The sequence below is a fragment of the Thyridium curvatum genome, assembly GCF_004353045.1.
Source record: "Thyridium curvatum strain D216 chromosome Unknown NODE_21_length_474914_cov_86.438106, whole genome shotgun sequence".
Taxonomy (NCBI): domain Eukaryota; kingdom Fungi; phylum Ascomycota; class Sordariomycetes; order Thyridiales; family Thyridiaceae; genus Thyridium; species Thyridium curvatum.
The window spans coordinates 409,377-433,976 of NW_022156776.1; the positions used below are offsets into that span (position 1 = coordinate 409,377).

At 58.3% G+C, this 24,600-nt stretch overlaps 7 protein-coding genes across 7 annotated transcripts; 5 read left to right on the forward strand and 2 right to left on the reverse strand.

Annotated features, from left to right (window-relative positions):
• Window positions 1–1,435: 1,435 nt before the first annotated feature.
• On the forward strand, window positions 1,436–4,374 carry E0L32_004487 (uncharacterized protein; the record flags this gene model as incomplete). The annotated part of the gene is made up of 6 exons (XM_031138904.1): window positions 1,436–2,112; window positions 2,442–2,457; window positions 2,529–2,636; window positions 2,702–2,773; window positions 2,825–2,902; window positions 2,959–4,374. 6 exons carry the CDS (start codon window positions 1,436–1,438, stop codon window positions 4,372–4,374), a joined length of 2,367 nt encoding a protein of 788 aa, XP_030997218.1.
• Window positions 4,375–5,604: 1,230 nt separating this feature from the next.
• Window positions 5,605–6,924, forward strand: E0L32_004488 (uncharacterized protein; the record flags this gene model as incomplete). Its single annotated transcript, XM_031138905.1, has 1 exon — window positions 5,605–6,924. The coding sequence occupies one exon, from the start codon at window positions 5,605–5,607 to the stop codon at window positions 6,922–6,924; it is 1,320 nt and encodes a 439-aa protein (XP_030997219.1).
• A 620-nt stretch (window positions 6,925–7,544) lies between these two features.
• On the forward strand, window positions 7,545–9,953 carry E0L32_004489 (uncharacterized protein; the record flags this gene model as incomplete). The annotated part of the gene is made up of 1 exon (XM_031138906.1): window positions 7,545–9,953. One exon carries the CDS (start codon window positions 7,545–7,547, stop codon window positions 9,951–9,953), a length of 2,409 nt encoding a protein of 802 aa, XP_030997220.1.
• Window positions 9,954–10,464: 511 nt separating this feature from the next.
• Window positions 10,465–14,109, reverse strand: E0L32_004490 (uncharacterized protein; the record flags this gene model as incomplete). The annotated part of the gene is made up of 2 exons (XM_031138907.1): window positions 10,465–11,334; window positions 11,392–14,109. 2 exons carry the CDS (start codon window positions 14,107–14,109, stop codon window positions 10,465–10,467), a joined length of 3,588 nt encoding a protein of 1,195 aa, XP_030997221.1.
• An 830-nt stretch (window positions 14,110–14,939) lies between these two features.
• Window positions 14,940–16,580, forward strand: E0L32_004491 (uncharacterized protein; the record flags this gene model as incomplete). The annotated part of the gene is made up of 2 exons (XM_031138908.1): window positions 14,940–14,991; window positions 15,061–16,580. 2 exons carry the CDS (start codon window positions 14,940–14,942, stop codon window positions 16,578–16,580), a joined length of 1,572 nt encoding a protein of 523 aa, XP_030997222.1.
• A 1,004-nt stretch (window positions 16,581–17,584) lies between these two features.
• Window positions 17,585–21,169, forward strand: E0L32_004492 (uncharacterized protein; the record flags this gene model as incomplete). Its single annotated transcript, XM_031138909.1, has 1 exon — window positions 17,585–21,169. One exon carries the CDS (start codon window positions 17,585–17,587, stop codon window positions 21,167–21,169), a length of 3,585 nt encoding a protein of 1,194 aa, XP_030997223.1.
• Window positions 21,170–21,762: 593 nt separating this feature from the next.
• On the reverse strand, window positions 21,763–24,023 carry E0L32_004493 (uncharacterized protein; the record flags this gene model as incomplete). The annotated part of the gene is made up of 3 exons (XM_031138910.1): window positions 21,763–21,933; window positions 22,017–23,749; window positions 23,816–24,023. The coding sequence occupies 3 exons, from the start codon at window positions 24,021–24,023 to the stop codon at window positions 21,763–21,765; spliced, it is 2,112 nt and encodes a 703-aa protein (XP_030997224.1).
• Window positions 24,024–24,600: the final 577 nt, after the last annotated feature.

The following is a 24,600-nucleotide window of genomic DNA, read 5'->3' on the forward strand; positions in this document are numbered from 1 at the left end:
TCTCCTCCCGAAGCTGTCACAAGTTTGCCGGCACATCCACTTTAGCACCCACCCTCCCGCACACCTACGCGGGTCGCCAGTAAGCTTATCAACCACTAATAAACAATCGACACTAACAAAGGCGAACAGCGCTCGCAGCCAAGATCGCCGCCGGGTACTCAAGCCTCCCCTCCCGGGACGACCAAGACGTACCCTGAAGCTTGACCTCTCTTGGCTGCTTGCATTGCCAAGTTGCTACGTGGGGGGGAGAAGGAGAGACGGCTTGCAGCAGCTGCGTGGGAAAACACTAACGATGCGTACGTTGAGAATTGCTTTCTTTTGATTTTCCCTGACCCTGATCCCCAACCTCATCAAACTGAGCCCAGGGTTAATTTCGTATGATTCACTTCTCCTTTTTGAATTTCTCTCGGCGTGCGTTGTGCCAAGCTGAAATGTGAGGCGCGAAACCCACAACTCGATAATCAGTGGTTATCCAGGAACAATACCCGCTGGGGGGCCCTGCACCACGCTACAAGTCCAAGTACGCCATGTCCTCGGACCTGGTGGCGGGGAACAAGGGAATGCTACTGCAGTGCGTCTGTCGAGACACCCCATCAGAAGGATCAAGGGGGGAGGGAATGCATCCGAGCCCCCGAACATGCCCTCGTTGAGCTAATGGGACAAGTGTCCATACCTAACCCATCACTCGACTTGGAGTTGCATCTGCACAGGCTACGCAGTCTCCTCTGTTTGGTTTCGCCGTCTTGCTACAATCAGGGAAACAGTGCTTCCAGAATGGACGGCATTGGTCTGAACTGCATGAATCATCTTGACGCAAGCCCCCGTGGCCCATCCCGAGCAAAGACGGGCCAATGCAGCGAGAGCGAGTGGCCAATGCCAGGAACTCGGAGTGTGGTTGAATTTGGGGCTGACGCCATGCCGGCTCCCTGCTGGGTCTGCTGGGTCTTCTGGGTCTTTGGTGGGCAAGTGCCAGGAACTAGTGGCTTGAATCACTACGAAATGATGACCCCAGCAGCCACGGGACGGTGACTGCAAGTAGCCTCACACTTTGGCGCTTTGTCCTTTTCGGGGCAGTTTGGGTGACTCCCTCGCTAGCACGCCACTAGCGAACCCGCGCCTGCATCCACTACAACCACTACTCGCGCTTCACTACAGGCACGATAGTCAGCGTGTGACCTCCCAATCACATCAGCGCTTGCGACCACGGACGATGGCCATGGATGCCTCCCCCCCGGTTTCGTCTCGCCTCCTCGCTTGGAGGAATAAGTATTCCTCGTCGGCGTCCTCTTGCTCTCGTGACCTTCTCCCTTTCCTTTCTCTTCTCTCTTCTCTTATTCTTCTTCTCTCTCCCTTCCCCTATTTCCACTCTATCTCCCTTCTCTTCAAGCCGCCCCAGTGTCGGACGTCTTTACACCTGCTACAGATCACCCATTCGATGAAGGAAACTTCACCTGACTCGTCGTATATAGATCGCATACGCTCTTGGGCAATAACCAAAGCGCATGGAGGCTCTCGTAGCACGTCGAGACGATCGGGCACTGACCCCGGCAGCATCCTTCCCATAAGTAGAACCATCTCCAAGAACACCGAGTCCACCACTCAGTCTGCTGCTACTGCGGACCGCGGCCACCACAATGGCAATCCTTTCTTTCTTCGTGGCGGCTCCGGCGAGCACGCTAGCTCCGGTGGGGGCGAGAAGGCGGCATCGGCATCGGCATCGGCCCCGGGCCCCGCTGACCACCACCCGCGAGACGGCAGCCGTTCGTCGCGCTCTGCATCTCCGCAAGATGAGAGGCCGGGGTCTGTCGTAGAACAACCGCCCCCGGGCACGAAGAAGAAGGTATCCAAATTAGTCACGAGTTTCCTCGTCACCTGCAAGAAGATCTTGCTTCACAGCTGGCTCAATGTGCTCCTGATCTTTATCCCCGTTGGCATCATGGTCAACGAGCTCCACATGTCGCCGGCCCTCGTCTTCTCCATGAACGCTCTGGCCATCATCCCGCTCGCCGGCCTATTGGGCCATGCTACCGAGGCCGTGGCTCATAGCATGGGCGATGCTATTGGTGCCCTGCTGAACGTTACGTTTGGTAACGCGGTAGAGCTGATTATCTTGTACGTCCTGACCTTCCTGCACCCCGCCTCCTTCCCATCTTGCGTCCTCCGCCTTCGTAACGCGGCACGCGACACGAGGTCCAATCTATTCAGAAGTACCCGCTGACACCCTGGACAGTATGTATGTTCACCTTGTGAGATGTGATCAAGACAAGAAAGAGCGAGAAGCCGAGCCAATGCGGCCTTATCAGATCAATCGCGTCCCATATCATTCGTCCATATTTTGTTCTACTTTCGTCTTTTCTTGACGCACCCTCTCGAGGTGCCCCGTGCCAATGCTTTGATGTTGTCTGCATGCCCACTAACAGTCTTTCTTCCTAATGCATTAGCATCGCCCTTGTCAAAGTAAGCTTTCTGCCATCCTAGATAGACTAATCTAGCCCCTTGGCCGTTCTAATGCTGACATTTCACGGCAGGATGAAATTCGAATTGTCCAGGCTTCCCTTCTGGGATCCATTTTGGCCAATCTGTTATTGATTCTGGGAATGGGCTTCCTTCTTGGAGGCTTGCGTTACCGGGAGCAGGTTTGTTCGACCGCAGAATTGGCCGAATGAGTGCAGCTGTGCTGACAACTGCCCACCAACAACAGATTTACAATAGCACCATCACCCAGACGAGTGCCTGTCTGCTGAGTCTGAGTGTCATCAGTCTTGTATTACCAGTCAGTATTCATCTCCAGCCGTGTTTCTAGCTGAGCTGACCATGGCTGCAGACCGCGTTCCACGCCTCATTCGCCAATTCTACCCTCGCCGATCAGCAGTCTCTCAGGATCAGCCGTGGTACTAGCGTGGTATGTCTGGCTGATGGCATCACTGACCAATATGATTAGAAGCTAACTCACTGCAGGTCCTTCTCCTGGTCTATGGTATCTACCTATTCTTCCAGCTCAAGTCGCATGCATATATGTACGAGTCGACGCCTCAACACATCATTGACGAGGCAACCACTCCCGGTCCGGCGGCTGGCTGGTTAGACTCGTCAAGTAGTGAGGATGGCTCGTCCAGCTCAGACTCTGACGATTCGGACCACTCTCGCGGAACGATGTCTAGGACGTTTGATCGACTGCGTGGGCGCAATCGCAAGTCAAGTGTTGCTTCACAGGACACAGTTGATACGGGCCCCATGCGCACACCTTCATTCGGCACTACGATCGCCAGCCCTTCAGATGACCACACACCGGATGAGATTCTCGCCAGTCGACCAGCCATGTTGTATAGGGAGTCGCATGCTGAAGCTAGTGAGGTAGCCGTGGAGGACGAGAGGCCTCAGCGGCATAGGAAACACAAGCACAAGCGCTCGCTGCGTCGCCACAAGAAGCACAAGAAGAGCCGGTTTGGGTCGACCGAGATGGTCGCTGGCGAGGAGACCATCGAGGAAACCCCCGAGATTGCAGAGAAAATGGCCGAGGACGGTGCGCCGCGCCGGATTGACTTTGCTCTATCGGAGAGTCGACGTGACGTCGAGGCAGGCGAAATGTCGACGGCCAAGCGACCGTTCAACATCCGCGGCATGTCCTTTATTCCTTCTGCAAGATCTCTGGCCCCGACTGTCTTCACGCAGCCTCCCGACGGTCCCGTCATGCCGCCTGTTCCCGCTGGCCCCGTGCCTCGTGTCCGGTACGGCATCCGTAGGACCAACTCGTTGCCCGATCGACTGAATCAGGAGCGCCAGTTCCGCCCACCCGGAGCCATGATGCCCTCGCAGGTCCCACTGGCGGCCCTGGCCAACCCCGCAACGGCTACCGATGCTGTCGCAGCTGACGATGAGGATCTGTTGTCCCGCAAAGCAGCCATTATACTTCTTCTCGTCACCACGGGCCTCGTCGCACTTTGTGCTGAATTCATGGTTGCCTCGATCAACGGCCTGGTCGCGGATGATACCGTTGGCGAGATCTTCATCGGACTGATCATCCTGCCCATTGTGGGCAACGCGGCGGAGCATGTCACGGCGGTCATGGTGGCGATGAAGAACAAGATGGACCTGGCGATTGGCGTGGCGATTGGCAGTTCTATTCAAATTGCCCTCTTTATGACGCCTCTCGTGGTCATCCTGGGGTGGATCATTGGCCGCGACATGACGCTCTACTTTACGCTGTTTGAGACGGTGTGCCTCTTTGTGTCGGCGTTCATCGTCAACTTCTTGGTCCTCGACGGCCGCAGCAACTACCTCGAGGGCGCGCTGCTGTGTGCCACGTACGTGATCATCAGCGTCGTGGCGTTTTACTACCCCAAGGAGGGCGATGCTAGTCAGTACGGCCAGTAGGGATGAGCACGCATTTGTTTTGGGGTTGGGGGAAACGGTGGCTTGGTTGGGAGAAGGACGTCTGGTGGGAGACGGGCCTTGTCTGCTCATCCGAGTGTCACAAGAAGGGGGGTTACTGAACTGATGAGGACACGGGGGGTTTTACATTCACTACGAGGAGGTCTTTGACGAGGGGGGTTTGTGTTTTAAAGTTCGCGGAGGTCCGTCAAGATTGCACGATTTATGGCTATGGCTGTCAAACAAGATTGGCAGGATGAGCTGGATGGATCATATGAATTACGTTCAGGAGGCTTCACGTCTTAGCTATGACCCGCGGTTGATATGGACGACACAGTTTTGACTGTTGTCTGTGCGCGTGGAATTACATTGACATTCTTTTTTTTTTTCCTCTCAAAATTCCGATGATAACAGTCATAACAATCTATACGTGAGAGACGAGGTTGCGCAGGTACCTGCGTAAAGCGTACTCGGAACCCCAATACGCACGCCGGCGGCCGAGAAGTTAGGTCAGACAGGAGGGCTCCCATGTCCCCAAAGCAGCTTGTAGGTGTCATGACCCGCTCCACGTCATGGTTTGGGGGCTGTGCGGGGAGGAGAAATGGAATGGGGTCGATTGATTCAACAACCATTTGACTTCACCTGTTGGTTTTGGTTTCGGGGTCCCGACAGCAGTGCCACGATCCGGCTAATTGACTATTTGGCTTGGCGGACTCCGTAAACTCAGAGTCAGAGAGGTCGGGGTCGGTCAGCTCAATCCGACCACCGATTTATTCCTTCTCTGCATTTCTCTGCAAACGCTTCTTCTCTCCACTGGGGTCATCATTACAGCCTCCGAGTGGCACAAAGAAGAGCGAGTATTTGAGATAACTACTGCTTTCGTTGTAAGTGAGCGGGTTCAAGCACACGTCTATTGGCTGCGCACCTTGGTCACGCCTCATTCGTTCTGCGAGCTCACAAAGAGCCTTTGAATCAGATACGACGGAGAGAGATAAAGGGCAGGCAGGAGCTTTACTTTTCCACAAGTCGAGCCCCCATCATCATCTCATCTTCGAAACGCATAACCGGGATTCGAGCATCTGGTCTGTCTGAGTCGGGACAATCTTGATCACCCAACATCACAGCCAATCGCTCTTCATACTCCTCGCTCAACAACTACATACGTTTCTCAACCCCCCGCCACCATCCATTGAGAGTACCAGGGACAACCTCGGAATTCTCAGGCCAAAGACAATGTGCTTCGGCAAGAAGGACAACTACGACCCGACGGCCGAGCCGCCCAGGCCCGCCGGCGGCGTCAACAACAACCCCTCTTACCAGTCGCAGCCGGCATCGTACAGCAACAACAACAACAACGAGAAGAAGTCGGCGGCGGCGGCAGACTACGCGCCGCCCTCGGGCCCGCCGCCATCCCACGCCGGGCCGTCGTCGTCGTCCTCGACATCGTACGCCCCGCCGCCCGGCCCGCCTCCGGCCAAGGACTACGCCAAGGCCCAGCCGTACGTCGACGTCACCGACAACGACTTTGCTCCGCCTCCCGGACCGCCGCCCGGCGCCGGTGCCAGCAGCAGCATCGGCAGGAACGACGACTTTGCGCCACCAGCAGGTCCGCCGCCCGGCAGAGCGAACGGCGGCGGCGGCGGCGGCGACGACTTTGCGCCGCCGCCGGGTCCGCCGCCGGGAAAGAAGGAGGAGGGCGGCCCCGGCTCGGCGCAGCAGCACGACTGGCAGTCGGCCGTGCCGGACACGTCGCTCTTCCCGCCCCCGCCGGCGCTCTTCTCGGGCTTCGACCGCTCGCCGGCCAACAACGCGACCGAGGCCCAGGCCGAGGCCGGCACGCGCTGGTGCGACGAGTACCCGCTGGCGCCGCCGGCGCAGCGCCTCAGCGCCGAGGAGCTCGGCGCGCTCGAGTACCACAACCTGACGCTCGTGCAGCCGCCCAACTTCAAGGGCGAGCTGCGGCGCACGAGCGCGGGCTGCTGGGAAGGCAGGTCGCTCGACGGCGCGCCGGACGCGTGCCTGCTGGCCTACCCGCCGCTGTACGCCGTGGCGCACCACTCGCCGCTGCTCGACGGCGGCCGCCGCACGCGGACCATCTACTACGAGGTGCGGGTACTGCCCGGCCACGGCCGCGGCGCCGAGGTCACGCTGGCCATGGGCTTCAGCGCGCTGCCCTACCCGGCCTTCCGGCTGCCCGGGTGGCACCGCGGCAGCCTGGCCGTGCACGGCGACGACGGGCACAGGTACGTCAACGACATGTGGGGAGGCAAGAGCTTCACGGCGCCGTTCCGCAAGGGCGAGACGTACGGCGTCGGCATGCGGTTCCGGGCCGGCGCCGAGGGCCGCGGCGGCATCGACGCCGAGGTGTTCTTCACCCGCGGCGGGCAGGTCGTCGGCTCCTGGGACCTGCACGAGGAGACGGACAGCGACCAGGACTTGCCCGTCACGGGGCTCGAGGGGTACCACGACCTGTGCGCTGCCGTGGGCGCGTTTGAGCGCGTCGGGTTCGAGGTTGTGTTTGACGAGGCGAGGTGGTTGTATAAGGGGCAGTGAGTTGTCCTCGGGGGCGATTGTTGGGAGTATGGGAGGATGTGAAGGAGGACGGAGTGATTGGTTAGTACAGCAACAACAACTACACGGGAGGAGATGAAGGAGGTGGGTGGTTTTCCACTCGATTAGAGCACAGAGAGTATCATCGTGATGTATGGGACTGTATGCATGCATGCCTTGGTGTATTTTGGAAGTTGGGAGCACTGTATGTTTCTGTGGGGTTGCGGATGCACAGCTAGATGACAACACATGGCAACATGAGGCCAACCAACTCAAAGAATTACTTAGTTCTGTGTCATGACGGCACCTGAATAACACAGGGCCGCCCGATACAATGACTTGAGGCTGACAATGTTGGAGATGTTTCGTAGTGTGGACGGGAAGCAAGCTACCACCGTGATTCTTCTTAGCGCATTTCTCCAAGTCTTAGCGCCAAAACTCACTAACATCAAATAACTATCTAACTACCTAAGGTAATTCTCTACTCAATCTCATCCATGAATGCTCCTCAAACCTCCAAACCACCACACAAGTGGTACCCTATGCGGCTCGACTGATCGAGACGTTTGAGAACCACTCCCAAAAGACGACTATGATCTTGAGGATACATCTAGCCAAGCAAGATGTCCGCGCCGTCGAAAGGTGAGGATGGAAACATCCCCTTTGACTACGACACGGACGAGATTCGCTCGATCGACTCGGAGGACCTGTATGAGGCCAGGCCCAACCGCTGGAAGGGCTCGCACGCGACGTGGAGAACCCTGACCGAGGACGACCGGCTCACGCACACTGCGCTCGAGCAGACCCGCAACCAGGACCTCTCCGTGCACCTGTACAACGCGTTTGCGCTCAAGCACAGGCATCGGCGGCGGCGGGGAGGGAAAAGCAGCGCCGCCACAGCAGGAGATTCCGTCGAGGGCCAGGTAGGTCTTGCTATCATCATCATCATCCACTTTTACAAGCCAGATCAAATGAATACTCACCGTGAGACACAGGATGTGGATAAGGTCACAGGCCAGCCCGTCGACTGGAACCCGGACTGGGAGCCGCCCAAGGGCTGGACCGCGTGGCCCATGAGGCGCCACCAGCTGCCGTCCGACGAGTTCTTCAAGACGGCGGGTGAGGACGGGCCCGGCGCCGCGCGAGACGTGTACAGACACCCGCGGCCGCCGGCGCACCCCAGCGCTGCCTTGGAGGAAGCCGTCTCGGCGACCATCCTCAAGCTCGCCAGCGCAAAGTTCAGAAAACGCGGTCTGGGAGAGCCCAAGCTCCACCGGAAAGCAGCAGCAGAAGAGGCCCAGGCAGCCGAGGAACAGCGGCGTCCCGCGACAGGACCAGACGTCTTCTTCTCAAGCACCGGCAGCCCGGCGGCCATCAAAGCCGATCCGGAGACCAAACGCAGCGCCGCCCTGGACAGCACCGCGCCGACCTACATGCCCGTCGTCTCGGCCGACGACCAGCGGTCTTACGAGCTCCTCCGGCCCTCGACGCGGCACATCCTGTCCAGCCTCGACCGCGCGCTGACGGTGCTGCACAACGCGCGCGTCGCGGGGATAAACTACCTGTCCGAGTCGTCGGCGACCAACACCTCCGACAGCGAAGCCGGGTCCGACCCGCGCCCGCGCCCCCGTCGAGGCAGGGGCCGCCCGCGCAGCAACACGCCCGGCAGGAGGACGGCGTCTGCCGCACTATTGTCCTCGCCTGATATGGATACAGAGGGACCCCGTCGGAAGGGCAGGCCGCGCACGCGCTACGCGTCGCGGGAGGGCGAGAGCGAGAGGGAGGCCCTGGAGCGGATCGCCCGGCAGCGCCACGACAAGATGCCCGTCTACCCCTCCTCTCCCGAGGCGTCCGAAGAAGAGCACGAGACCTTCGAGACGGCCGCAGAGGAGGAGGAAGACAAGCAACGCCAGAAGCAGAAGCAACAACCCAAGCGCAACAGAGGCAAGCCGCGCAAGGCCTACCCCCGCCTCGAGGGCGAGTCGGAGAGGGCCTACCTCGTCCGCATAGCGCGCCTGCAGCACAAGAAGATCCCCCAGTTCTCCGGTTCTTCCTCTTCCGGCGAAGAGGACGAAGAGGACAAGAAACCGCCGCCGCCCGAGGAAGCCACCACGCCGCCACCAGCCCAGCAAGACAACCGCCACCCGTCCTCCTCCGCCCACGCATCCCCTCCGCCCACGATAACAGACGCCCAGCGCCAGCGCAACAGGCAGGCCCTCCTCGAGCGCTGGAGCCCGCGCGACTGGTCCGACGTCCTCGCCGCCGCCGCCCTCGCCGGCTTCCCGCCGGGCGTGCTGTCGCGCACCGCCCGGCGCTGCGCAGAGCTCTTCGGCGAAGGGGTCGACACGCGCACCATCCCGCCCCACCGCGGGCCCGTCGTCACGACGCGCTACACGCCCGGCGTGAAGCAGTCCGTCGAAGACTACTCTGACAACTCTGGCTCGGACGACGACAACGCCATGGCCGTGGACACGGTCCTCCAGCTGCGCGCGCTGAGCAGGCAGTCCAGCGCCGCCGCGTTCACGACCTCCCCCGAGCCGTCGGCGGCCCCCTCCTCGCCCTCCTCCGAGGACGACGATGGCGAGGGCGATGATGACAACGAGGACGGCGACCGCCGCAGCAGCAGCAAGGGAACGCCGGCGGGGAGGCGCCCGCGTCCCCGGAGGAACAGGAGCAGCTCCGTCGGCGGCGGCGGCGTGACGTCCTACTGCCACCACGCCGACTGCGCGCGCGCGGTGCAGGGCTTCAGCCGCCGGGCCAACCTGGTGCGACACCTGCGCCTCGTGCACGGCGAGGAAGAGGCGCCGGGGCTCGCCACCTCCTCGAGGGGTCCGACGCCCATCGTCGCTCCGACGGCGGCAGATTCCGGAGGAGGAGGAGGAGAAGGGGTCAAGAACAACAAGGTTCTGGACGCGGACATGTACGACTACGACTGCTACAGCGAGGAGGGCGGGGACGTGAGCGGCGGCGTGCACGTCGACGGGTTCCTGCGGCCGATCAAGACGCAGAAGGGGTGGAGGGGTCCGGGCTGAGACATGGGGAAGGACTTTGAGCGCATGTTGCTACGGATCATAGCATGGGGATGGCGATGGTCGGAGTATGGTAGAGCTGAATACGGTGTTTGAGCCTCAACAACTTAAGTGGTATCGGTATCGTCATGAACTGAACTCAGCGTTGGCCACAGAAGTATACCAACCAGGCCGACAGTCATGCCGAATCTTGTAATGAGAAGAATTGAATCTTGAATTCCAATTTCTTTTTGATACGCGCAATAAAGAAGGGTATCAGGTATACTCAGTAAGCCTACCAACCACAATAACCTGCCTATACAAAGCTTTAACGAAAAGAACGAAAGGTGAAAACCCATTGCTGGCTTATCGATCTCTACCCAGCCAGTCTCTAACGAAAATTATACGGCTCCCCCGACTCCTATAATTACCTCCCCTCACACTCCAGACACCATACTAAAAAAAAGAACCCAACAATCGACAGTTACAGCAACTATGTAGACTCGGCCTCGTCTCAGACCTTTCAAACCCAAGGTCAGTGAAGACGCGGGCTCTTCCTCCTCGAAGTGCTCTGCGAGAACGACGACGGCGGCACGTTCTCGCGGCCCTCCATCGTGACGACGGCGCCGCCCTTGGCCGCCTTGACGTGCTTCTGCGGCAGCCGCGTGCTACGCCGGAACAGCGGCATCGTGTTGTCGTTGCCCTGCAGCGACATGACGCTCGCCGACGGGTCAAACATGATGGACCCCGTCGTCAGGTTGGGGTTCACCTCGCGCAGGCTCATGCCCAGCGGTATCTTGACCGTGTCGCTGGCGCCCGACGACGAGGCCGGCCTCGAGGGTGACCTGGCCCGCTCCGACCCGTCAAAGTCGCTGAAGACCGCCGTCGTCGCCGCAGGCGGCTTGCTGGGCGTCGGCGCGCCTTCCAGGCGGGCGATGAGGACCTCGTGCGGCTCCGTCTTGGGCAGCTCGCCCGGGTACCGGTACTGCCTCTTCTCTGGAGTATCGCCCGTGGGCTCGTACTCGTGCAGCGCCGTGCCGGTGATGTCCTCGCGAAGCGTGCTGAGTGGCTGGCAGAGCTCCTGCGAAACCGGCTCAAGCTGCTGTCGGAGCCCCTCGGTCTCAGTGTCCATGTCCGCACCAAGATCCTTGACGCGGTCAAAGGTCGTGGTGAAGTGGTCGGAGATATTGGATAGAGAGGTCTCGACGGTTGTGGAGAGAGACTGCACTGCAGAGATCTGTTGATCGTGATGGCTAGCATTCTCAGAGCGTGCGCGAGTGACGAAATCGTCCAGATCCCTCATTTGCACATCCAAATCCTTCAGCTGCTCGTCCACCACGCGAATCGTCTCGGCATGAACAGACTTGGTCGCCTCTTGGATGGATTTGCTGTGGTCATTTGCCGTCTATATCAACCATTAGTAACAGGAAGGGAGTTGCTCAAGTTTCAAGAATTGACTTACCGTCCAGTCGTCCTTGAGCTTGGACTTGATGGCGTCGCGAGAACGAGTAGCGCTCTCAACAAACTGCTGCTCCTGGGCATCCCAGGTATCCATGCCCGACGCGTAGTTGACCACGCCAGTGTCGAGAATCTTGCCAGACTCGGCCATGCTGTCTTTGATGAAGTTGGCTTTAGAAGTTAGTCGTTCGTCCTGCGCCTCTGCTTGCGCGTTGATCATTGCAGTGATCCGAGTGAGGAGTTTCGTGCGATCCTCAGCGGCCTGCTGCCTCTCTTCCCGGATTACCTGCTCTATCTGAGCGGAGGCAGATGCATTAGCAAGGACTGCCTGTTCCCCTGCCTCCACGATTCGCTTTCGCAGACTGTTGGCCTCCCCTCGTTGCGAGGAAATATGCTTGAGCATATCCTCAAAGATCGACTTGAAGTCCTTCCCGAGCGAACTGTACGACGAGTGAAGTTGGTTGTGGAAGGTGTTGAGCTCAATGAGGACGTCCTCCGCTATCCTCTCTGCGGCTGAAGCAATGGCCTGTAGGCTGTCGCCAACGCGGTCCTTGATATGATCCCGGACGACCTTGATCTCCTCGAGGACCTCATCCATCTCCTCCTTGGACTTGGCTTGCTGCTCCAGCAGGTCCCTCTTAGAGTCGGCGAATTGGGTCAGGTTTTGATCCAGGAACTCTTGCGTCGAGGACAGCTTCTGCACTTCTTCCTCGACAAACGACTTCATCTTGTGCGAGATAGTGGAAATGTGTACATCTTGTGTCTTACGCAGCGCTTCGATGCGTCCTTCCACAAGCTGTGTAACCTCAGACACCTGTGACTGCGATACTGCCCATGTGCTTCGATTGAGATTTTGGAGATCCGACTTTCTCTTGTTCTTTGCATGCAGGCCACCAACGTGGTCTACTGTCGTCTTCAGCGTATCAAGGAGCTCGCCGCCCAGGCTACTGAGCTTCTCTTCAGTGTCCTGGTGCGCTTTGCGCAGATGCGTCTCCTCTGCGAGAGTCTTCCTCGTGGCGTTGAGGACAAGCTCCGTCTGGTCTAGCACTTCCTTGGTCTCCTCGAGCTGCGCTTGCGTCCCTTCGTGATCTTTTTTGAGTCCCATAAAGCTAGAAGTGAGATCAAATAGCTCTTGGACCTTGTTTCGCAGGTTGTTCTCGAGCATACTGAGCTTGGCGGCCTGTTCGTCGGCAAGGATCCGACGAGACTCGCTTTGGACGGACATCTCCTCGTATGCCTCGTTCGTCAGGTAGACACCGTTCCTTTGCCTGGTAGCGATCAGCTCGCTCTTGAGCTTCTCGATCTCGGCCGTGAACTCCCTCAAAAGCGTCTTCTTGTCGATGAGCTGGTTCATCTGCGGCTTGTTTCGAATATTCTTGGCGCGGAATGCATAGTCGAGGGTGGAGATGGTCTCCTCGAGATTACTCTTGGCTGGAGACACAGTAGCAATGATGCAAGTCTTTGTCCGTCCTCCAAGAGAGTCTTGTAGGAGTCGTGTGAGCTTTGACTCCCTGTAAGGAATATGGGAGCTCCGATCGACCAGTGCGTTGATGACACGGCCAAGAGTCAAAAGACTCTTGTTGATGAGGCCGGCTTCGGCTGCACGCTTGTTCTCTGCTCCAGAGCGTTGAATATTTTCACTTCCAGCCAGATCGACGAGGTTCAGCTTCCCGGAGCAAAGGTACTCCTTCCCGTCCTCGCCCGTTCGCTTGGTATGCACGGTAATGGTGAAAACAGTGTGACTTCGGCTACTGAGGTCGTTGCATTTGGTGGCAGCAACCTGGCGGCGGACACTTCCTTCTTGGAGGCGCTTGATACCTTCACCGGCACTGGCGATATGGCGTTCTTCCATACCCTGGACTACCGTAGTTGCATGACCCTTCTTCGAGTTGTCCTCGAAGATCTTCAGTTTGGCACTCTCATCCGGTGAGAGAAGGTCGCGCAGCTCTTCGTTGTACAGCTCGATGAACGAGCACTTGACAGTGCTCTCAGTTTCTTCCGAGTCCAAGCTGTGGAATAATGACTGGAGGACCCGGGGAATTATCCCGGCAGCCTCTGACAGATATCCGAGCGACTCGCTCATGTCGCCAGACATTGTGTACGTCTTCCCCGTGCCGGTCTGTCCGTATGCAAAGATGGTGCAATTATAGCCAGTGAGCATCTGAGCCGTGTCAGCAGTCTTCATTATCACGCACGTGTCACGATGAGAGCCTACCTCGTCCAGGATGGGCTTGACGACCTCATCAAAAACCATCCCCTGGTCAGCCGCCGGGGAAAAGACACGATCAAAGTTGTAGGTCTTGTTGCTCAAAGCATTGGGTCCCATAGAAAGCTCAACATTCTTTCCCTTGACCCCCTCGGTCAGCACCACAACGCCACTGTTTTCGCGGACTTCACGGTCATTGCGACCTCTGCAGCGGACAACAACGTTGATGTTCGTCTCCTCGCTGGGGTCGGACTCGAAATCGCGTTCCTTGCGCTTGGTGCCGGCGGTCGCAGACGTGGCCACAGAGGCGAGGGACTCGACTGGAGAGACAGCACCGGTTCGTTCTAGTCGTGATGCCGGCCTCGAGGCCGGTGGCAGATGTGATTGGAGTCTTGAAGTGGTAGAGACGCGTTTGGTCTGGCGGACTCCGGCGCGACCGACAGCGCCGGATCGTACTGATGATGATGTGGTCAGGGCATTGGTGCCCCGCCGCGAGGGCTCCCGCAAGGAGCTCATTGACGGTGATGATACTATCGTGTCTTGCAAAACGAGGTTCCAGACGTGTATGGAAGCTCAGCAAGAGAATGATGCTGTGGGAAAAGGTGTCGTTGACGTTGGGATGCAGACCCATGCAATAATTGAGAGTAGTCGCACAGGAACAGGGTGCTCTATGATAAGAAGAGGTGAAGCTCCAGGATGAGACACACTAGACGGGTGCAGCAGCAAATTGAGCCCTACAAACGGCCAAGGCTCGTTCTGTTCGCAGCAAATGCAGCAGGGCAGACGTTGTTGATAGTGCCGACCCAGCATTGGCAGGGGTTTGGCGTGGGAAAGCGCTAACAATCAACACGGTGGGGGCCGCCGGATTGGCACGGCAACCACGACACACCGCAAGACGTCGAGGTGGTCAGTGCATTCAAGTGCAGGCCAGGCCTCGGCCCCGTTCTCCCCCACACTCCCGGAGAGGTACCTGACCAAGTGGCTTGTAGGTACTTGTACCTATCGACCCTGAAAGGGCAGATGACGTCTCAGCTAGCCCCTCCCTAGCATCACGAGGATGACTGTTTGCGATTGACAATGCGCGCGTGTGAAACCAACGCAAACCAACGCTTGTCTATTTCATCCATTTCAAACTACTTCTGGCAGTCTGTCTTTATCAAGTGATGTAGCCAGAAGCCCATCAGTCTCGAGGAAAGCATAAAGCAGCTCATCTAGTGCAACTGATGACGGATTCTCCCTTCTGAGTTTGATGTTCCATATGAACAGCATCGACCTCATATTATAACCATTTTACTCCTCCATACATGCCGCATCTCTAGACCGACCCCAGTCCACGCTTCACTTCCATGTCGCAGTTCTCTGCCCAGGTGCATCCCGGACGGGCTCTGGGTTTCCTGGGTGAGCCATCTCGCGTACGTGTCTGAATGCTGCCGCAGTTCTCTAACTCGAAATACACATATCCAATAGTCCTCGGAGCATCCCTCCACGATATCCTGACCCGGCTCAAAGCCGAGCCACAACGTTTCCCAAAGCTCGACCTTGTCTATTCTCCTTCCGATCCCGTCACCCAGCCGGTGGTTGTAGGTCTGCCTGCCAATGGAATCCGTCTGCGGTTTGATGGACCGGAACAACGATTACGACTCATAGAAGTCCTGGACTTCACCAAGAATCACATCATCTTCAAGGAGCAGAACAAGGAAAGGGATCTCTTCAAGCCCTCGAGCTCTGCATCGGGCCCTGCGCAAGAAACGACCACGGGCCCCAGCTTCAAACATATCTACACTAGGTTTCTGGGCCCAACTTATGATGGCGAGTTCGTACCTGGAACAGACGCGGCCAAGCAGGACATGGGCACATATGTGCTCTCCTATCCTGGTGTAGCTTTCACCTTCCCAATGCCAAGTTCTGCATATTCTCCCGACAAGGATGCCGTATCCCTGTTGTCCTCCTCGGGAACGTCAGTTGCAACTTCGATGACGGTCTTCAGCGGGGACTCTTGGGCCCAGTCTCGGGATGCGCTATGGACGGAGATTCTCCCCAGCGTCAAGACTTTTACCCCGCTAGCTAAGGGCAAGGATACGTCTCCGGACGAGATATCGTTGATTAAGATCCACGGCGGTGGGACACTGCAGCTGTTCAGGAAGTGGACAAGTTCTTCTGTCTGGATAACTCTGGGTGAGACAACTCCTCAGGACTTGGTCGCCGAGCTGGGCCCTCCGGATGCCATATACCGGAAGAATGAACAGCGGATGTACATCCACAAAATCCGCACAGCTAGCAACAGCCGGACGAGGCCAAACGGGGCTGACATGAGACGCCATGACCCCCTCACTGACACAGACCAGTCCTCTGCGCAGGATGACTCGGATGCTTCCGATGGTGCCATCGAAGACGATATTGTCGGTAACGTATCCAGCGAATGCTTCTACAATTACTTCTACCTTGGCTTCGACATATTGGTTTCAACGCCGATAGCACCGTCAAGGCCTCCGCCGTCTCGGGCTGAAGAGCAGAATGCAGCTGGCGCGTCGATAAAGATGGGCACGGCAGACAGTCTAGTGGCGACAAAGATGATTTTGCATGGAAACATCCCCGGGTCGTATCCATTCAACAGACACCGACGCTGCCGTTGGGAGATAGACTACCTGCAGCCGTCTACACAGGAATCACCAATCAGCTCGGAGTCGCCGTTCAGTGATGTTGAGCAACGACTACGCGAGGAGTGGAAGTCGATATACTCTTCTGAGGACGAGGCCAAGAAGCAACAGCGAGGCATGGTCCTCAACCGAGGATGGGGTGATAGTCCGGGAAGCAGTGTTGAGCTCCTTGGCGGCTGGGAGGGCGACACTGGGGCTCTGCCGAGTCGCGGAGTTGGCGGTAAGAAGGTGGACGGTAGCGAAGACTCGACCACGACTCTGTATGGCTTCCCGGGGCTTGTCTTTGAAGTGCTCAAGAACGGATTCGTCAGCTCTCTTACGGTCTTTTGATTGATTCTCCTGCACTGGGTTGGGATTTGATGTGTATCCGTGGCATTTATTTCCAGCTATGTCCCAAGTGAAAATTGGGTAGCGTGAATGGCTAGCGAGCATTTGCATATACAGAGAGCATTTAGCATCCCATGAATCCATTCCAATATCATCCCGAGACAAATCGTGTTCTGCGCCGGTATCCTTATACCTGCAGCAGATCTGTTTGTTGGGGCCCCTTAATCCTGTGAAGTCGTACATCCATGGTTCGGCCTGGATCGGTCCCCTGAAAGTACACCCCGGACCCTAAAAGCAGGCGCTAAAACGGTCGGCTCGTCGCTAGCGCATGGGCTCAAGTCCCCAGCTGTTAGTGAATCAGAGCCCCATGCAGGCTGTCCTCAGCGAGTAGCTGACCCATCATTAACAGCTTCGAAGCTGGAATGGAAACCGAGAGGGCTCCAAACAAGGAGCAGTGCCGGTTTCGCCCAGTCGTCATCCCTCTCACTGTGTGTGCCGATCACTTGCCCATGCCGACACGCGCCGCCTTTGCCTTGATATATTTCAAAATCACTAATGCACCCATGAGATCTCTCCCTCCCGTGGAACCACATGTCATAGGCTGTTGAGTGCCGACCCCACGGCAAAGAAGAAAAAACTGCATTTTGTTGGCTATTTTGCTTGTGATTCAGCTACCCCGTGAACTTGGTTCTCTTGAACCCTGTTCTCCACGACAGACCACTTTTCTGTGAAGATGCTTCACGGATCATCGCCGCGCCCCGTTGCCTGAGACCGCACTGCCCTATGGCACATTGACATGTGAGCACGTCCTCGGCACAACCGCGATGACGGACCACGATGCCAACCATGCCCAACACCATCACGACAGACAGCCCGCCAGGGGCTCCGGGTCGCGAGAACGAAGGAGCATGGGGAGCTACGAGACGGGCGAATCGAGCACGATGGGGAGGCTCACGTCGAGCCTCTCGATGACCGACACGACCCTCACGCAGCGGTCCTCGTCCGAAATGCCGGCCACGTCTCCAAGCGCATCGCACGGCAGCACGCAGGACAACGGGCAGGGCCGAAGGGAGGAAAGGAGACGGAGTCATCGCACCAACAAGAACAGATCAAGCGGAGCATTCCTGCTCTCGGGTGCTCTCGATGGATCGCCACGGGAAACACACGAAGCACATAAAAGACACCAAGCCAGGAGACACCAGGTCTCTGATGTACAGGAGCAGCAGAATGCGAGTACCACTCCCGACAGACCACAGGAGTCTGATACGATCCCTGTGCGAACCGAAAGACATACCAAACAGGAGAGACTCAGTGTTCCAGGCTCCCAGCAGCCCGCGTCTCATGGAGACACACCTCCTAGGTTGCCGTCGCAAGCATCCAACACGTTACTGGATTTGGATTCTACGCAGATTGTCAATATGGCCCTCAACCTCAGCGAGTCGAGGCGCTTAGCAGCGAGACGCAACGTGTCCCACCCACTGCCTCCACGCCTGGCCCCCTTGCCAGACAGTTCGGTCGGAGGCAGCCTACGACAGCAGCTGCAGCAACAGAGACGGACTTCAAGAACAGTATCGCCCAAGCCTGATCGAGGATCGAGGATCGTGTCAGGCCCAAGGCTGAGCAGCCCGCTGCAGTCTACCTTCGACCCCATTGACGGGTCCTATCGATATCACTTCTCCCAGTCGACATTGTCCAGAGCTCAGAAGGCGAAGGACTACTTGGAGCTGCTGGCGCAATATCGTCGAGTCCTGGAACTCGTCCCGCCCTTGAAGCCAGATATGATGGAGAGGATCGCCACTACAAGTCCTCCAGGCTCGCCGGCGCATACGAACCGAGCACATTACTTTGGAACTACCGATCCAGGTGCTGTCACCCTAGGCCGAGAATATAACCCTCTCCAGTATATTCGCAATCGGAAGGTCAGAGCTCGTGAGAGAAAGGCTATCGATGGTGAAGGCCAAGGGTTCGGGGATCTCACCAGGGTGACAGACTGGGTTGATGGCGTGGCTAAGTGGGCTGCTACGGGCCAAAGCCAGACTCCCGGTGGCACACTACTCCCTCCATTCGCAGGAGCTGATGAGACTCTGATGCACAGCTCTCCTCCGTCGAACTCGTCACGACCCTCTGTGGTCGTCAACAAGCCCAAACGTCCCCGTGTCGATTGGGTCATCGACCCGGCAGACATGTTAGCAGACGTGTATTGGCTCGAGCAGGGCGACAACAAGAAGCTGGTGGAGGACCGGGATTGGCACAGAGTCTTCCCCCAGGATCCAGAAATTTACCGACCCATCTCGCAACAGACAGAAGACGGCAATGCTGCGACAGCCCCTAACCTTGTAAAGAAGGCAGAAACTATCCCTATAGTCGAGAAGTCGATCGCAGACACAAACTCGCCCCGAGCCGAACAAGAACGTACACGCAAGACTCGGCACAAGCTTCAGCATCTCCGGGGTCGCCACCACCGGCAGGGGAGTTCGGTCGCCTCCAATGATATCTACAGGTCCCGCAAGGCTTCGTTTTCTGACACGTCAGACAGTGATAGCGATCCAAAACCCCGGCGACGACGGGTTAGGCAGGATACCATCACTGCTGGTGGCAAGGACATCCTGGAGAAGCAGATGGCAGAGATGATTGCCCTGGAAGAACGAGAAAAAGAGGCCAGGGAGTCGTACGAACTAGAATTACAGAGAACCAAGTCAACTAACAACGACTTGACTACCCCTGACAGACCGCGATCAGGTAGCTCAACGGGACCCAGTCGAGGTCCGAGCCGGCGAGGGTCACACGGAGCTGAACACAGTGGATCAGACGAGAAGCTTCCCATCGGACGGCCAGAGCTGGGCTCTCCGATCAAGACCGGCCGTGCTAGTCTCGAAGTACCCGAAGTGCCCCTTACGGGCCGTCGACTATCTGTGGACTACAACGTCTCACAGCCACCCTCGCCCGGTATTCGCCCTATAGATGTTGGCTTCGTGCCTGGAATCGGGGCAGACTTTACGCCCAGCTCGAGCAGACCTGGGTCCCCACCACGGAACCCTTTCAGCAAAGTCAAGAACATCTTCCGCGACAGGAGTCGCGAGAGATCCATGGACCGCAGCAACGACATCCAGGACAGGCAAGAAGATGCACATGCAGGCAATATTGGGGGCCCTGTAGACACTCCGGCCACGCTGTCGCCAACGCAGACCAGGGTCGAGAGGCGGCCATCGCGTAGTCCTGCTCGCAAGATCCAGTCCAAGGGCACCGATGAAGGCCACAAAGCACATCGTAGTATCGGTAGCATGCGCCTTCGCAGCGAAGAGTCATCAGGTCTGAGGTCACTCCTCAAGACCGGCCCGCGTATTGATTCTGTCCTACGGAACGGCGTCTCCAAGGTCAGCGAGCTCTTCTGGCGCAAGGAAGACGACGACCAGACCTCCAACACCTCTTCCAGCGAGTCTGAAGATGAGGCCATCACGCGTGGCAGGTCTAGAGGCTCTGCCGTGCCCTCGCGAGCTACCTCTCAGAGACGCAACGACGAAACACTCAAGGCAAAGCACTATCTCAGCGTCATGCCGACATTCCAATCCACAATGGCATCTCATGACAGGCTCAATGCCAGAGACCAGTCCCCGATATCCCGACCTCCGAGCCGCCGGTCGTCCAGGTTCGACCTGCTCAAGCCACCCAAGATCGACATACAGAGCGCCTCGCCCTCCGACACACCGCCAAGGGAGCTGAGCCGCACTCGCGACGTGTCCACCTCGCAGTCGCGCAAGGGCAGCATCGCGGACGACAACAGCCGCGCGGCGGGCGCCCGCCTCAACCACGTCCTCTGTCTGCCGGAGCCCCTCGCGACCCAGCGCTCGAGACACCTCTCGGCCTCGTCGCACGGCACGCGCCACTGGTCCCTGTCGGACCGCAGCCCGTCGCCGCACCCGGCGCAGGACGCCTCCCAGCTCTCGCGCCGCGAGGTCGCGCGCCTGCGCGCCATGATCCTGGGCTCGGGCATAGTGGCCAACGAGATCGCGCGGCGCGTCAATGAGCCGCGCCTCCTGCCCGAGGCGTCGTCGTCGGCGTGCAGCGCCGCCACCACGGGCGCGCTCCGCTGGGCCGAGATCGTGGCCCTCAGCCCGCAGCGGCGCGACGAGCTCGCGGGCCGGCCCGTCTCCCAGCGGGAGCTGTACACGGCGGCCGCGCGCGTCCTGGGCCAGTCGGTGCAGGCGTCCGGGCAGAGGTGGCAGGCGTCGGCGGACCGGTTCGCGGGCGAGACGACGCCCGCGCTGCGCGAGCGCGTCGAGTGCCTCCGGGGCAAGCTCGCGGCGGACCTGTCGGGCCTGACGCGGGCCGCGGCCGACGAGGCGGACGGCGTGGTCAACGACCTGCTCGAGGGCCAGCGGCTCAAGGTCAAGCGCGTCGTCGACGTCATCGACAAGATGTCGCGGCGCCGGCGCCGGCGGTTCCGCTGGGTGCGGCGCGCGGGGTGGCTCGGCGTCGAGTGGATGCTCGTCGGGTTCATGTGGTACGTGTGGTTCGTCGTCATGATCGCGCGGGTGGTCTGGGGCGTCGGCAGCGGGCTGTTTGCCGGGGTGAGGTGGTTGCTTTGGCTGTGAGGGAGCGGAGCTGGAGCGTGGGTTTTCTTTCCGACGAGGCGAGAGAGAGAGAGAGACACGGAGACAATAGAACAGATTGTAGAGTGGCGGCGGATGTGCTGAGTACCAGACGAGAATGAGGGGGGAGCCAGGGAGCCAGGGAGCCAGGGAAAGGAAGTTTGTACGAGAGAGTGTGTTGGAGATGTGGGCGGTGTAGGTTGTTGGATATGGACATCACGACTTTCTCTTTCTGTCTTTTCTGTCCCTTTTCTATGTTTCTTTTTCCATCATCAGGGCGATTCGATACCCAACATGGCCTTTTGTTCTTCTGTTTAATGTATCCATTGCAGGTCTTAGCCTTTCCAAGATAAAAAGGAACTCTATACTATTAATGATGATACTTTACTTTTACTCCAGAACCTCACGGAAAAGAACCGGCACTGCAAGGTGGTGACTGAAGTCGTGAACGTGAATTATGACGTTTTATTTCTTTGTAACTGTGCCACACAAAAGAACATTACTACGCTGGGCGAAAGCCCGTGTCCGGCTGGGAGGGGTTGAACATCATCCCACAGCCCTTCCTCATATTCATTTCACTCTCCTTCGTTAGTATCTTACTCGATCCTCTTCTTGCCCTCCTCGGCATTGAGGTAGCGCGCCGTGCTGAGGCCGCGTTCGTGCCGTGCAACGAGGCCGCCGATAACGGGGTCCTTCCTGACCTTGCTGATGGTCTCGTGGTAGCCCTCGGTCGCCCACGGCCGCGGGTTCAGCTTGGGCCAGTTGACCTGTTGTAACGAGGAAGAGAGACACATTAGTTCCTCGAACCCACAAAGGGCAGCTGTAGAAGAGACGAAAAAGACAAACTTACATAGAGCATGCCGTTCCTGAGGATAAAGTGCAGAGACCAGGCGGCGGCGCCGGTCCAGAAGAGGATGAAGAGCCGCGTGGGCAGGACGGCCGAGTCGGGCAGGCGGCGCGTGAAGAGGGCGACGAGGACAAAGAAGACGCTGAAGGCGAGGATGTAGGGGATGGCCTGGATGAGGATGGGCCGGGTGTCGGCAAAGACGAGGCTGGTGCCGACGCTGGCGGTGGCGGGCGAGTAGGCGCCGAGGAAGAGGTCGAAGGCGTCCTGCCGGGGCCCGTCGAGGAAGTTGTTGCGGGCGTAGCGCGAGACGGCGACCTGGCCGTCGCGCAGGGCGCCGGCGCGCGTGCGCACGCCGAGGCGCGTGATGTCGGTCTTCATGGCGCCGGTACCCGAGTAGGAGCGCGACACGACGTCGGCGTTGTCGGCCCAGAGGTTGCGGAACATGAGCTCAAAGGCCGGGTCCTCGGCCTTGAAGGTGGAGCCGCGCTGCATGATGCCCAGGTCGACAAACATGCGGTCGAGGGTCCAGCGGGCGAGCATGGACTGGACGACGTTGGTGCGGTCGAGACAGTCCATGCAGTTGGTGCGCACGACCGAAGTCTGCAGGTTGCGCACCTCGAGGCCGCCGTCGAAGCCGGCGGGCATGTCGACGGCGCGGAAGTACTGCTGCGCCACGAGGGCGTCCTGCATCTGCTCGAGGAGCAGCTGGGCGCGGTGCATCTGCATGCCCTTTGTCTCGCTGTGGAAGTCAAAGTAGACGTAGTGCAGGCGGTCGAAGACCTGCTTGGAGGAGCCGGGCTCGATCACGTGGAACTTCTCCTCGGTGCGGAGATCACCCTTAGTGCTCTCCCTCGGCGCCGTGACGAGCTTCTCCACCATCTGCTCGTAGGCTTCCTTGACCCTCTGCTCCCTGCCCTTTTGATTGACCAGGTTGACTAGGTAGTTGTCGCCATAGATCTTGATCTGCTCGCTAAAATGCGCGCTCGCTGCGGAGAAGGCAGAGTCGATGCCCCGGATCTGAAGCTTGGGCGTGTAGGAGAGATTGTTGATCTCGGCCCAGTATACAGGGACACTACCACGGGTCTGGACGTAGGACAGAATCTGCATCTCCTTGCCCTCGGAACCCCCCAGCTTTCCGCTTTGCATGTCGGCACTGCCACTGTAGCCACCCAGCCCCGTCCTGTTATCGTTCAGGACGACAATCTGTTCCGTCTCATTGTAGTTGGAGACATGACCCTCCTCGTCTATACCGCGGGAGAAGTAGCGAGTACCACCACGGTACCGTGACCGCCTTGTGATGAGGGCCACGGTCAGGGGTGTGGTCTTGAAGGTGGTCGGGTGGATCTCGAGCATGCCGAAGATGACGGGCAGGATAAACGGGTCGACGCCTTGCTGGGGTCCCGGCTGGCCACGAGCACCCCTGGTGCGGAAATCGATGAAATCCGACTGAATGTACTTGTTCCAGAAGAAGCGGTCGTCCGCCCTCATCCACATGGGAGTAGTCTCTTCGTGCTGCGACTGGCGCTGGAAGCTGTTGGTCAGGTCGACCGAGTATGAGAAGTACATGGCACCGGACTTGAGGAAGGCTTTGAGCAAGGCCAAGAACCGGTCCTCATCTGGATCGCGGATTTGGCGTTCTCGCATGGGGAGGAATTCGGTGGCGATGACTTTGTAGACCATGTGGCCACGCAGGCGGCCGACTGGCTGGGCTTTGGTAATGGCAATGACATATTTATCTGTAACAGATACGAGTCAGCCCAAATGCAGCCAGGATTGGTGTCACCGGCTGTCCAAAAACTCACCGAGCCTCAAACGGATCATGCCCAGAATGCCAGCAACGCTGGAGACGCGAGTGACGCGCTTTCTGGAGACAGGGCCTGGGGCAGCCAGCCTCACATCCCCGGTAGGGCGGTCGATCGTCAGAGCTGGAGCATTGGGAGAGGAGGGCGAGGTGAAGATGTAGCAGTCGGGCGCCGCCTGGACGTTGATGTCCCGGTAAGGGAGGCTCATCTTGAAAGCGAGCCTGTGGTGCGCACGCGTCGCAGAGCGGATGGCTTGGAACAGAGGAAGGGACCGAAATTGTGTTCTTTGTAGACACTTCCTAACGTATCATGATTCTGGGAATGCAGATGGTTCACTGGTACAGCCGTCCCTGGTTGTGAGGCTGCTTGGTTTTGAGAAAGATTATCCCTAGGATATGGTGGTGTACCAAGAATCTGGAGCTTATCGCAAGCTGTCTCTATCTTGGGGGAATTAGCACATTCATTTCCTCGTCGCATTTGCCCGCCAAGCGTCACAGCTCCGATAAGATAAGGCCAGGGGTCGTCAATGATGCAACTGCGCCTCGATAAATTGTTTGGGCGCACCCACGTGATTGTAATCTCATTAGATAAGCAGAACACGGCTATGTGTGGTCATGTGTACCCTGATTCAGGACAGCCAGCGGCCCAGCCACACCAGCCAAGCCCATCTGCATCCTCGTCTAGTGCCCTCTCCCAGCGGTCTTTTTCAGTGGATTCCCCGAGAACCCACGGGCGGCGCAACGCCTGACGTGTGCGAGTCTTACCAGTTGCTCAGCAGGTCCGCA